The 12,711-nt window shown below is 55.3% G+C and overlaps 1 protein-coding gene across 4 annotated transcripts in view; it reads right to left on the reverse strand.

Moving 5' to 3' along the window:
- Positions 1-1,673: 1,673 nt before the first annotated feature.
- LOC113205903 (head-specific guanylate cyclase) overlaps positions 1,674-12,711 on the reverse strand; it is a 98,446-nt gene continuing 87,408 nt past the window's right edge. For 3 of the 4 annotated variants that reach the window (XM_052264586.1, XM_052264585.1, XM_052264587.1), the window contains exons 9-11: positions 10,460-10,639; positions 2,311-2,616; positions 1,676-2,086 (exon numbers count right to left, since the gene is read on the reverse strand). In XM_052264586.1, coding sequence (XP_052120546.1) covers positions 1,919-2,086; positions 2,311-2,616; positions 10,460-10,639 — 654 coding nt within the window. In that variant the 3' untranslated portion in view covers positions 1,676-1,918. Of the gene's footprint in view, positions 2,087-2,310; positions 2,617-10,459; positions 10,640-12,711 lie in introns of all 4 variants that reach the window. The other variant, XM_052264588.1, reaches the window with a different exon arrangement.

Below are 12,711 nucleotides of genomic sequence, written 5' to 3' on the forward strand. Positions count from 1 at the left end.
CTCCTCCTCCTCACTAATCCGCAGCCGAGCGGATCATTAGACAACTAGCCATGCGAGACGAGCGGGCGGCGCCAGCTCGTCCTCCTCCTCCTCCTCCTCACTAATCCGCAGCCGAGCGGATCATTAGACAACTAGCCATGCGAGACGAGCGGGCGGCGCCAGCTCGTGCGCCAGCCGGGAAGACTCGCAAAGCACACTTTCATGTGAATGAGACTCAATTTGCATACTTGGCGAGAGTTTTTGACGGTTCAACAAACAGAGTATTCAATCCGTGAGGGCCAGAGCCCTTCACTCCTAGCAAAACTAAACAGACATTAATGTTTTGAGCCCAGTACATTTTGGTTTTGCTTTGCTCTTTGTTAACGTTTCGCCATTTTCTCGTGCGATTTGATTTACTACCGGCACGTGGTACACGGACCGAGGTCCCACATCTGGCCCATCGAATGCACGCGCACCTGTGACAAACTGAGCACCCTGCACTAAATCTCAGCGGATATAATGTCTAAACGGCCGCGGCCGCTCTCCTGCGTGGCCCCTTGGAGCGGTGGTGGTGGTTTGTTTCGGTAAGAATTAATCTTGGTCGGTGTTGCCGCGCGGCGCGGGGCCGCCAGGCGGAAGCACGCGCGCGCAGCCCCGGCAGCCCCGGCACGGCCGAGCCGAGGGACGGCCGGAGAATAATGAGCTCGGACGTAATGAAATTTAATTTTTCGCTGGCAGGCCGGCGGCGGGGGATGTGCTCACCTCCACCTCACGGCCGGGTCCCGCTCGGCCCCGCCCTGCCCCGACCCAATCCTAATCCCCACCGCAGGAGATCGGGGCCGCCGAGCCTGCCTGCGCGCAAGCGCCACTCTAAAGGGTAATCCCGACAAAAAAAAATGTATAAAAATAAAATAAAAAAAATTGTGGGGGTCGGGGTGGGGGGCTGGTCGAGTCACAGAACGGAAAGGAAAGCACGGACTGGCTGACGGATCACATTCAATATTAAAATGGCGCCGGGGGCCCCGCGGGGGGACCTCTGCTTCAATTTCAATTTCATGCAGGGCGAGAGCGTGATCTCATCTGAACAGAGGAGGCGGAGGAGGGGCCTACTTCCAGTAGGCATGGCGGGGAACACGCAATAAAAGGCCACTTCAATCAGATCAGCACGATAACGACATCGCGAAAGATGATCGTCCCGTGGAGCAACGGGGGCATTCATCTCGACCAACGGGGATATACACTTTCCAGAGCGGATGAGGCCAATGGGGGAGACACGCTGTTCTCGGGTAACATGTGTTGATTGGATTTTCAACGCCTCCGGGGGGCCACCAGGTCGCCACATCCTCCCTGCCATAGATCCCCGTACCGGATAAGGCGCCCGGGCAGCATGGTCAGGAACCACTATAAATTTGCTGTGCCGCCCCCGCTCTTGTTTTTAACGCTATAGTTGTCGCCCCGGCGGCTCATCTGCATACGGCCGTGCGCTACCTGCGGCACGGCGGCCCCGGCGCGCTTTATCTTGGCAATAATAAATATTCAGCGCGGAAACGAGAGCAAGACAAAAAAAGAGGCGCCGCCGCCGCCTCCCGGCGCTCGCACAGAGAGCAAAAGCATCCATCCCAAGTTTCTTGCGGCGCGGAGTATTTATGATTTCTTTTCTTTTTTTTGTTTTTGGTTATCGTTATCGGCTGTCGCCCGAAGCGAGTCCGGCTGCCGCCGCCGTGCAGTCTGCGGGGGCGCGGAGCTTGTGGCGCAGGAAGCGGTATTCAAGAGATGCAGGGGCGCGGGAAGAAAAATAGGATGCAAAGGGAAAGTATCGATGGCAGTGTCTCCGACGGCACCACATCATGTTCATGAAGAGCCTGGACCGGCCAGTAAAACACAAACAAAAAGGTTGGCCCGCCTCCGGTAGAGGGGCGCGTTTGGGACACGTTTAGTTTTAACGATCCGCGTTCACACTCACCCGGATGGGCTCGCCGTCGTGAGTGCGGTGCTCGGAGCACGCGTCCAGCATCCGCAGCGCCATCCACGCCATCTGGCACGCGTGCTCTGTGCTGGCTTTGTGCAGGCCCGCCGCCACGCAGTACGCGTCGCCGATCGTCTCCACCTGCAGGTCCAAAAGAATACAACGGGTTTAGTTCTTAGTTCATTATTTACTGCGCTATTTTCTGATAAATCTTTCATTAGAAAGTTTTTGATTAACATGATTGAAACTTATGTTAATTTTCTGATATTATTATGCAAGGTTCTTTTTAACTGTCAATATTTCCCGATATTTCCACTATAAAAGTGTCTACACATCTCTAAGGCGTTCATGGGCGCGTTACGCACCTTGTAAACGTCGAGCTGTCCGCAGAACAGGTCGAACTGCGTGTAGAGGCTCTGCAGCATGTTGATGACCATGATGGGCGTGGCCGTGGAGCAGATGGACGTGAAGCCCACGATGTCGCTGAACAGCATGGTCACGTGGTCGTGCGCCTGCGCCTCGATGTGCTCGCCCAGCCAGAGGCGGCGCGCGATGTGCGGCGGGAAGATGAGATGCAGCAGGCTCACGTTCTTCTCCCGCTCCTGGTCCACGGCCTGCGTGGTCTCCACGATGGATGACTTGAGCTTGTCCATGCGCCGTCTCAGTCCGTCCTGCCGAGGAAAAAACAGAACCACATTATTTCGGACTGCTTTTCTTTCTTAGAGTCTAAAAACCGAGCTAATTGACGCAGCTGGGAAGAAATGTTTTGTGTACACTTTTCGCAGCAGTAATGATACTGATAGAAAATGAGAACACTGTGGGCATCTCGCCGACCTCGCGAGCAAGAGCGCCAACCCACATAAGGGTTGATACCCGATAGACAATTTTTTTTTCCATTCGATGCCAAATGTGTCATCATCCACCACCTTCACCCCAGGCCAGACCAGATCACGCCATGGCTGCAGCCACAGGGAGCAAGTGTTCTTTGGCGTAAAGAAATTTTATTTACTTTAACGAAAATTTATTGCAGAAGTCAAAGAAACGTTTTTCCTTAAGATGACGAAAATTTCGATTCGGTCCGACGAAATTTTTGTCAAATTAAAAAAGATGTTTGTTAAATTAAAAAAAACTCCCTGAGCAAACAAATTTTTTTGGCAACGTCAAATTTTCGTTGTTAAAAAGATATGGTTTTCTAGGTTCGGGTACGGGTAACTCATTCCTTCTAGACGAGTGCGTTCTATACGGGCAGCTGAACCCTCCCCCTTCCCTACACACACACAGATACACATACATACACACACCTCTGCAAGGCCTGCAAGTTGGGCGGCTGTCTCGAGAGGGAAGAGGTCGAGACAGAAGAGAGAGAGCAGAGAGAGAGAGCAGAGAGAGAGAGCAGAGAGAGCAGCGCGAGAGACAGAGATCCGAGACGATATCCGCTAAATTTGAGTTGCGAATGAGTTAGGCCCCGCCGTACGCCTGCTCATGCAAGCGACGCCAAATAGTTGGCCCTTTTGCGGCGTGGCGCGGCGCAGCGTGGCGTGATGCTGAGCACGGGGCGACGATCCGCCGGCTTAATAAGACTGAAATGTCGGGGCGGGGAAGGGGGGAGGGGGAGGGGGCAGGAGATGAAGCGGAAATTATTCCGAAAGAAGTTCATCCCCTGTTTAGCACCCCTCCCCCGTCCCTCCCGCCTGCCGCGCCGCGCTCCGAACGCATCAGCAAGTACACGGGGCAGGCCGTGGCGCTGCTGCTGCTCCGTGACCCGAAACGTTTTTGGCTCGTTTTCCTCGTCATCAGAAGCCAGACGAGTGTGGAAGAGCCTCCCCTCTCGTCACCCCCCTCGCCCCTCAGCAGTGTTAATTATAGGACGCCCAAAAGGCGAAAGGGGATTTTCTTTCCCCGCCCTTCATTAAGGGATTTTCACATATTCGGGGCCCACCAGGCGCCAGGCGGGCGCGAGGAGAGACACCGACCGGCGCTCCTCTGGCAGCGCTCCATCTCGGCGAGGTACCTCACCTAGGGTGGGAGAGAGCGGTCGAGAACCGAGCAAACCCAGAACCCAGCAAAAAATGTTCCTGTACACTGAAAATAAAAAAGAATCATTGTTTCTACGACCGTCGTGTTATTGTGGCCGGGTTGTTGCACTGTTGCACAGCCGAGTAACAGGCTGTTCGTCATTTTACGGATGTATTCGTTACTTAAAAATAACGAAAAGTTTTGTGTATCCTTTTCCTTTGCCCCTACTGAAATGCATGCTCTTGGTTCACGGCTGAATTGGGCTTGGATTGAGCGCCAAATTGAACTCGAGACATTAGAGTATGCACGCTTCTCTGGGTGGAGGAGTAGTAACGCTCTATTCCGTGCGGAAAGCACCTCACCTGTGGAGAGTGGGAGCCCTCTCGAGAGAAGAGCAGGGCGAGACCGACCACATAGAGCCCGGCGCTCCTCTCTGGTAGCGCTCTATCCCTGCGGGGTACCTCACAGGGAGGCGGGGGCCGCCAGAGGACCGCCGCAGCCGCGCAGCCGCAACGCACAGGCTAGCACTTTCGGCGGCGCGCAACCCCATTCCATACCGGATCGGAATAGGAATGAAACTGCTTTTGCAGTGATACTCTCTTGCGCGCCCCGCCCGACCCCGAGCCGGCAGCCGGCCCGGCCCCGGTGCGAGCTCCAATCAGAGGCAATGGCACGGCGTAAGTGCACGGCGGGCCGGCGCCAGTCGAGCGGGCGCCCGCGGGAATCGACAATCCCGCGGACAAGAAAAATGTTAATCGGGGCACCGCCAAAAATATCCTCGTAATTCACGGTATGATTTGTAATTTGCATTTCATATGTTGTAAATTTTCACGAGAACAATCTTGCTCTTCGATGAATTTCAAGTCGATAGGTAAGGTATATCTCGTAATTTTACAATTTTAAATTGTAATTTTACAGAACAAGAAAATTATCCCGTAAACCCTAAGACTCTTTTTCACGATGGGAATTGCCATCTCATTTTATTTTTGCCAGTCATGAAAAATGCGGGCGTATACGGCGAGGAAACATGGGAAACATTTAATAAATCCATTTCAAGTTCTAAAACTTGAAATGAAATTGTGAAGCAGGCGTCTGCCGTCTTAACACGCCGGGCTAATGAGACCAACGCCATTGTGGTGGCAGTGACGCGACATATACAAACTTACAGCGGGGTGCTTGTGTCTGTAACATCTTGGGGAGACGAAGAAGGGTTTGAGGGGGGGGGGGGGGCGGCCGGGGTGAGGGCCCGCAGGCCAGAGGGCGGACCCGGACCACTAGCAGCAGGTTCGTGATGAAGTTAGAAGGGAACAGAACACAGACCATCAACAAGTTTCCTCGCAGCGCGGGCGCGGGGGTCGTCAATATTCAGTGCGAGGGCGAGTAGAGGCTGGGCGAGGCGGGCGGAGTCGGGCGGAGCCGCAGGGCTCTGTGCTCCGCGAGGCGCGAGGGGGCCAAGACCAGTCTGAAATGTCGCCAGAGAAGGGGACAACAACAAGGGGGGGGTCACGAGAAAGAAGACGTGGGAAGGGAGAGAGGGACTGCACAAAACACAGAAATAGGCAAACTGAAAGGGAGCTCGTAAGCGCGAAATGAAAGTAGCGAGGGGGTGGTCCGGCTGGGGGACCCACTGCAGGGATTAGCACTCCAGCGGAATGGTTCGCAAATTGCGGAAATATGGTTAGGTTTGCGGCTGCTGGAGAGACGCGGTCCGACTGATGGGGTGAGACGGAGAAAGGGAGAGATGAGTGGGGCCGAGGCGGGGCAAGGGCGCTGGGGGGAGAGGGAACGGAGTATTATGGGGAGGCAAAGGCAAAGGGGCGGCGGCAACGCAAATCGGACCCAGTATCTCCGGTATGGCTGGGCGCCCAATCTCCTTCCCGCGCTTTACCCACGCGTCGACCCATTCAAAACCGAGGTTGCGCGCGCTGCCCCTCCGCCCTCCGCAGCATCCCCTGCAGCGCTTGCATCGCGTCCAAGGTTTCCCCGGTTTATACGAGCGGCTATAAAACCCCCGCCACCTCACTATCGTAAAGACTTGAAAAAAAAATGTCTATAATTAATCCTGCAGAGCAAGTTTGACTCGCGCTCCGCCACCCTTTTCTCGCGCCGCCCAGGGGGGTGCCAGCCGCCGGGTGCCCCCGCTCTCACGGGCGGGCGCGTGCGCGGGCCCAGAGCGGCCCCGGCGGATCCCTCCATATAACCTCTCTGAAAAGGCGAGCGCGGCGCGCGGAGCCGCGGCGGGCAGGACACTCGGAGCAGAAAGAATAACGCCGCGGCCCCGCACACCTCTCTGAATACCGATGAGAGAGGCAGACACCATTCACAGCCTTTTCTCGCCCCCTCTGCTCGTATTTTCCCATAGTAAAGCCGCAAGGTGAAAAACTAGGAAGGCGACGGCGGGGCTGAGCGGGTATCCATGCGAGTGCGGCTGGCGGCAGCGTCGGGGCTTTTTAAAACGCGCGCGCAAATGGCTCCGCCCCTCTAGGACTTGCCGGGGCGCGAGCGCGGCGCGGTCTGTGCGAAAGCCATTAGGGCCCCGCGCCAGGGGAGGCGCCGGCTGGCTCCAGGGCCGGCGCCACCGGGGGGACTCCACTTAACGCACCACCTGACTGTTGGTTTACGGAGATGCTGGGGCCCATATTATCAAACGTGCTCCTTGCACAAGAAAGTTCTCTAGAGAAACGATACGGCTGGAAGCCTTTGCCATGACATTATTTCAATTCAACATTTGAAATTTAAAATTAGATAAAAACGTTTTTCAAGAGGAGAAGATTTGTTTATCATGTCATGCTTTCATTTTTGACAGATTGTTTGACCCCGCAACAGCAAACAAGCCGAGTTTAATCGCGCTTAACACAATTAATCTTGTGTATTTTTTGCCCCCAGCGTGGATGCTCCGCGTTTCCACTTGATTGCCAACAGTAGAAAGGGCAATGGACTGTGCCTTCATTAGGAATGTCGATGTACTACACGCTGTGACGGGCGCGCCCGGGCGGTGGAGAGAGGCTGATGCGCGTCCCTGTCGCAGCGTGGCGCGACTGGGCCGGCAGGGTGTGGCGCGGCAGCGCGGCGGCCCAAGAATGGCCTTATGATTGATGATTCCCAAAAGAAGCGAGCTGACACGAGGCTCGGGTCGGTTAGCCCCCCAGCCGCGCCCCACCCGCCCCAAACCCCACCACACGTTCACACAAACCCCACACATGTTCACGCGTGCGAGAGATGTCACGATGCTGGGATTCCGAAACCGCCATGCTCTTTATGTTAAGAGTGTAGGGCCCGGGGCGACGCCTAACCCACCATCCCGCGCGCTTTTGCTTTTTCACTCGCCGAGGCAGAGCTTAGCAGGTTGGTTCGCAAATCCGGCGCAATGAGCTTTACATTTAGGCGACCAGCTCCCACCCTCTTCCAAAACCCCATCCCTCCCTTTCTCGCCCTCTCTCTTATTTTCCCTTCGTCTCTTTCCTTTTTTTCCCTTGGGGATTTATTTTCGTTTTTCGTCTCCAATCCTCTCTGTGCGTACTGGAACTCGATGTGAAAAAAAACGGGGGCGACAAAAAGAGAGGATTGCAAAGCCGAAGAAGAAGAAGTTGACTCCTTCCTCCTCTCAGGCCGCCAACGGGTTACCTCGATTACTCAGGACAAAAACGGGCCGGACGAACGCAACACCGATCTATCAAACGGAAAACAACTGGACGAAAGTAACCCAAACAGTCACAGTGGTTGTCCCCCTAAGGGGCGAAATACAAAGGAAGAGGGAGAGAGAAAAGTGGGTGTGTAAGTCAGAGAGAGAGAGAGAGAGAGAGAGAGAGAGAGAGAGAGAGAGAGAGAGAGAGAGAAGATTATACTGTAAATCAACCTCAAGAGCTCATCGTGTCCAAGTGAGTAAGCAACAGTTTGTCCGAGCAGCCGATCGGCAAAGTTTGGAATGCCGCAGGCATTGAGGACAACGATTTACCGTACTAGGAGGTGGGAGGGTGAGCATGGTGGGATCCCCTTTGCCGGTAACGGTAACCCCGTCCACCGTGTCGACCAACACTTTCACGCAACAGCTTCGCAATATTTGTTGTGATCACAATATTTGCATCTTTGTCGATCTTTGTCGATCTTTGTTATTATTTTTTTTGCTGATATTTCATCACGATTGCTAAATGAATGGCAGGTGCCGGTGCTAGTATGTTGTCTCCCTCCTGTTTGACGGGCCGATCACGGCCAGCCACCCAGCGGTTTCCATTTCAATCAGGAGAATCAAGAGAGATAAAAATATTACAGCTACCACCCGCAGCAACAGACAACTTTAATAAATTGAATCTCTTCAAGAAGGAAGAAGAACTATTCATCAAACCAAATTCTTTTCATGGTGTTTTGACAACTGCTCGTGAATGCGCCCATTCGGAGGGTGGCTCTGCCTCGCCCTCGCCCGCAGTGTACTATTCCGGTTTGTGTTTTGGTTTGGCTGCACACGGCCGCAACGAGGGACTTTGTGTGTGTGCTTTCAAAGCAGAGGGTTTATTGGGTGTTGGGGATTTACGCATCCTGGTAACGCGGGCGCGGGGCGGCGCGGCGTGGCAGGCGCGGAGTGGCGAGGTGTTTTGGATCGGGATAGGGGTGAGGGGTAGGGGGAAGGTGGTTTGGGGAGGGGAGACGACGTCCGCCTCGCTGGAGGGCTATCACGGATAGCGAGTGCGCCCTGCTCCCTGCTGGCCGCGTTGCGAACTCTCGCCGGCTTGAAGGTGGTCGGAGAGTTCACAGTTTTTTTTCCGCCTTCCAAACTCAACCTTGGATTTAGTGCCCAAAATACAATGTTTTGGCTGCTAAACAGAGGCACTGCGAACTAATTAGCCCGTAATCCTGTAGCAATCAGTGTAGTACGCGAAACTAATTTGGGTAAATATGTAACGACATTTTCATTCAGATTTGAGGTAGCCCATCCTCCTCGTCGCCTACCTCGTCAGCGAGTGGGCGAGCCGAGCGGCGGTCGGTGTGCGGTTAGTGCAGGGGGCATAGGAGATCTCCTTGGCCCGCACAGCCGGGCTCCGCCCGGGCGGGCGGACTGAGCACGTAATCGCTTCCTGCTGAGCAAGCCTCAAGCCTCCCACGCCTTCCGCTCGAGCCAAATGCAATGATAATGAGGACTAGCCGCCTCGCGAGACTGCACAACGCACAATAAGGGGGTCGTTGCAGTCTCACCTTTACTCTGGAGATATATAAATGGGTGTTCATTCTGATTGCACCGCAATGCACCGGCGACTGCACCCCGGCTCGCCATTTATTGCAATTGTTTTATTGATATTAGTATATTTTAGAGTCCTGACCCCCGAGAAGGAGAAAATGCAGGAAAAATGGCATGAAAAACGATTGGGTCATTCATTGCCCTACGATGCGATACCTGGGGGGCCGGAACGGGTGGGGGAAACCGGGGCGAATTGGCTTTCCAGCAGCCGGGGAAGCGAATTCCGAGAGAGAAATAAATATTAGAGGGAAAAGGTGGCGCCCTTGTGCGCAGAGCCGGCAAAAGAGGTCGCACCCTCTCTAGGAGATCCAGGCGTTCCAGAGCGACTTGAAAGTTCCAAGAGGTGGCAACGATGGGGAGAGAACTATACAGCAGAGAAAAGCTCTCTCCTTTCTCTGTGCTCTCCCAGCTCTCCCCGCCGGCAGGCCGTGCCGCGCAACACCTCACGGCAGCAAACGCTCTCTACCAGCGGCTCAAAGGGGTGACCTCTCCGCGACATGATGCGAACAAAATATGGAGGTAAAACCAACAACAAAGACAACAAAAAAGGGAAGAAAAAATGGGCAGAGCACGGGCGTTGCATGGCGAAACCTCGACCAAAAGCGCAACCATTTTCGTTCCCGCTTTTACGCGCCCCATTTTAATCTGCGTGGTACAATCTGGGCGAGCACAAAATAAAAGGGCACACGTATTATTCTCTCTGAACATCCCCTCTCCCCTCCCAACGTACCCAGGCACACCTGCCACACGGCTGCGAGGTCACCCCGAGGCCCGAAGCGGAACTAAGCATGTTACGCCATTTGCATAATGCAGTGCTCTTTTGTGTCGACTCGGCACAATATTCGCCGAGAGCTCCCCCCAACATCACCCCCCTGTTCCACTTGTCTCCCTCGTCTTGACAAACAGCGGTGCAGTATGCTGGCGCAAATAATAATACAAAACGACGACAAAAAACACGCCGTTTGCGTCACGTCATTCTTGGACGACATCATGATTCCTCCTCGCGGCCACATTACATTTTTTTTCCACTCCCCATTTCCCTCGCATATTTCTCCCTTCCTTTTTTATGGCTCGGAATATTGGACCAAGACTTTTGAGGCCGAATAATAGAAACGCAGAATCCAGATGTTCCCCCAGCCGTGGTGGCCGGCCTGGGGAGGGCGCTGAGCCACCCTTTGCCCCCGACAACGCCCGACACCAAGCTCGTTGTAAAACTCGGGATTCCGATGCTCCAGGCCTCGGCCACCACAGCAGCCCCTGACACCCACCTGCGCGCGCGCCTGCTCGCCGACCAGGATCACGTCGCGGGTGGCGTCGTGCAGCGGGATGTCCGAGATGAAGAGCCCCCGGCCCGTCAGTCCCTCCAGAGCGTCCAGGTACGGCGAGCCGACGAACAGCAGGCTGTCCGACTCAGGGCAGTACACCATCTGGCCCTTGATCTCCAAGTCCTGGGGGAAAGAATGAAAAACAAACAAACATTAGTACACACCAGATTTTCTTATTCTGGTCTCTGTAATCCCCGCAATTGCTATTTAACTGAAAAACTGCGCATGGCAAAACAGACAAAAGAAAGGAGAAAAGGAGAAAACAGAAAATACCTTAAGTTTTAGGCAGAGAGGGCTTTGAACAAAGATTTGAATTGAAAAGAAAAACTTTTGCTGAGAATACTTTGAAAAAATGTTGAACCGTCTGCATCAGCTGTCTCGATAACCCCGTCGCATGTCACTTGGGCTGATCTCCTGCTTACCAATACCCGTCTTTCTCTCTCCCCCCTCGACTGGTCCAGTGAACCTGCCGGACAAGGCACAGGCACGTATAACAACACCCTTTCTTTTCTCCGGCCTGTAGCCGCGCTGTGCTCCAGGGCCTTAAGCCCCCGGGCCAACCCTCCCCGCCCCTTCCCCCGTGCGCGTGCCCTGGGCACGGTGCAACTTTGTTATAGAGGAACGCCCTCTGGCGCGCGGCGTGCGTGGCCGAGTGTTGGCAGAGCGGGCCGTGCGGCTGGTGGAGGGGATTTGTCGGCGGGAAGGCTTTGTCCCCGACGCAGGAAAATCACGCACTCCGCCCGGGTATGTTGTGCGGCGAGAGGCGCGCGGGCCCCGGACCCTGACGACTTCCCCGCGCCGCCCCCCGGAGCCGGGGGCAGCCCGGTGAAGAAGTCCTTCGGCGGGGACAACAACGCCATTCGGAAACGTGCCCAAGTAGTCCGATCTCGCGCGGAATCCGTCCCGCACCGCCTCCGTTTCTGCTGATTACCGCGAGAACATACCCCAGCTTCCCCCGCCGGTCCACGGCGCCGTGCTGCCGCTGCCCACGGCCCCCTGTCGGGCACGGGCAGACGGGCAGCCGCCGTAAGACTTTGGCCCAGCCGCTGCCAGCTTCCTCACTCTTCATCCATTCTTTTTCCGGTCCGAGTGGTCCTGGAGAGGCCCAAGCCTTGCTGCGCTCGGCTCATCCCCCTCCCCCTCCCCCACCTCCTCCTCGTCTCCTTCCCCAAGAGGATGAATATTCAGCAGCGGGTGAAAGTGGACGGATGGGGAAATAATACGGCATTGGCGAGCAGGAGAAAGCAGCGGACGCGCTGCTGCTAGGAGGGGCGGTGCGGGGCGTGGCGTGGCGGGGCGTGGCGGGGCGGGCCGGGGTGGACATGGGACCCTCTGCTCTTTGACACACAGCGAGGTCGGACGGACGGACGGCTCATCCCGCGTCACACCGCCATGCCTGATGAAATTTCACTTCGGGCGACGACGCGGCGCGGGGTGCCGACACGGCCAGCGGCGCTGTCGTTTCACTTATATTTCATTCTTTCCTTTTCCCTTTTCTCCTATTTTATTAATATAATTTCTCCCCTTGTACTCGCCGCCTGTCTATCTGTCTGTCGGCCTCATTTTATTTTCGGCGGCGGCGCCGGCATTAGTGAGACCAGTCTAGTAATATCAGATGGAAATGCCCGGGCCACTCTCTGATAGGAAATTAATGGAAATTCTATTCCGAATCGCGCTTCAGCGCGGCGCGGCGCCCGCCGACGCCGGAGCAAAAGAAAGTCCGCGCGAATGCAAAGCAAGTCTGGGTCCAGCGGCCAGCGGCGAGGACTCGGAGGTGGTGGACAAGGCCCCGCCCAGAGGGTCCCCGCGCGGCCAGAGAGAGCTGTTGAGCCGCTGCCGTCGCTTTAAAACAATCCGCACCCGGGACATTTGTGGACGGGAGCCAAACTTCCCCGCGCGAAGCTCCCCGCTACTCCTCACCCTCCCCCTCCGATAACTCGGCACACACGACGCGTTAGGGGGGAAAAAATACAAGAGAGGACAAAGCCGTATTTGAATCCGTCTCCCAGCATTTGTCTAACAGGAAAAAAAATCAGCCACAAAGAAAGGCAGATTCTCAGAAAAAAATATATGAAGATAGAATTTTAATAACATCGCCTTGCTCCCCTCATCCGTTACAGACCGATAAAGACGCCAGAAAAGGCCACGCTCCGGGTCGTCGGTGGCGTTGCTGAGGGGGAAACAGAGGGTGCGTG

Source organism: Frankliniella occidentalis, unplaced genomic scaffold (genome assembly GCF_000697945.3).
Source record: "Frankliniella occidentalis isolate FOCC.00 unplaced genomic scaffold, Focc_3.1 Scaffold20, whole genome shotgun sequence".
NCBI lineage: Eukaryota > Metazoa > Arthropoda > Insecta > Thysanoptera > Thripidae > Frankliniella > Frankliniella occidentalis.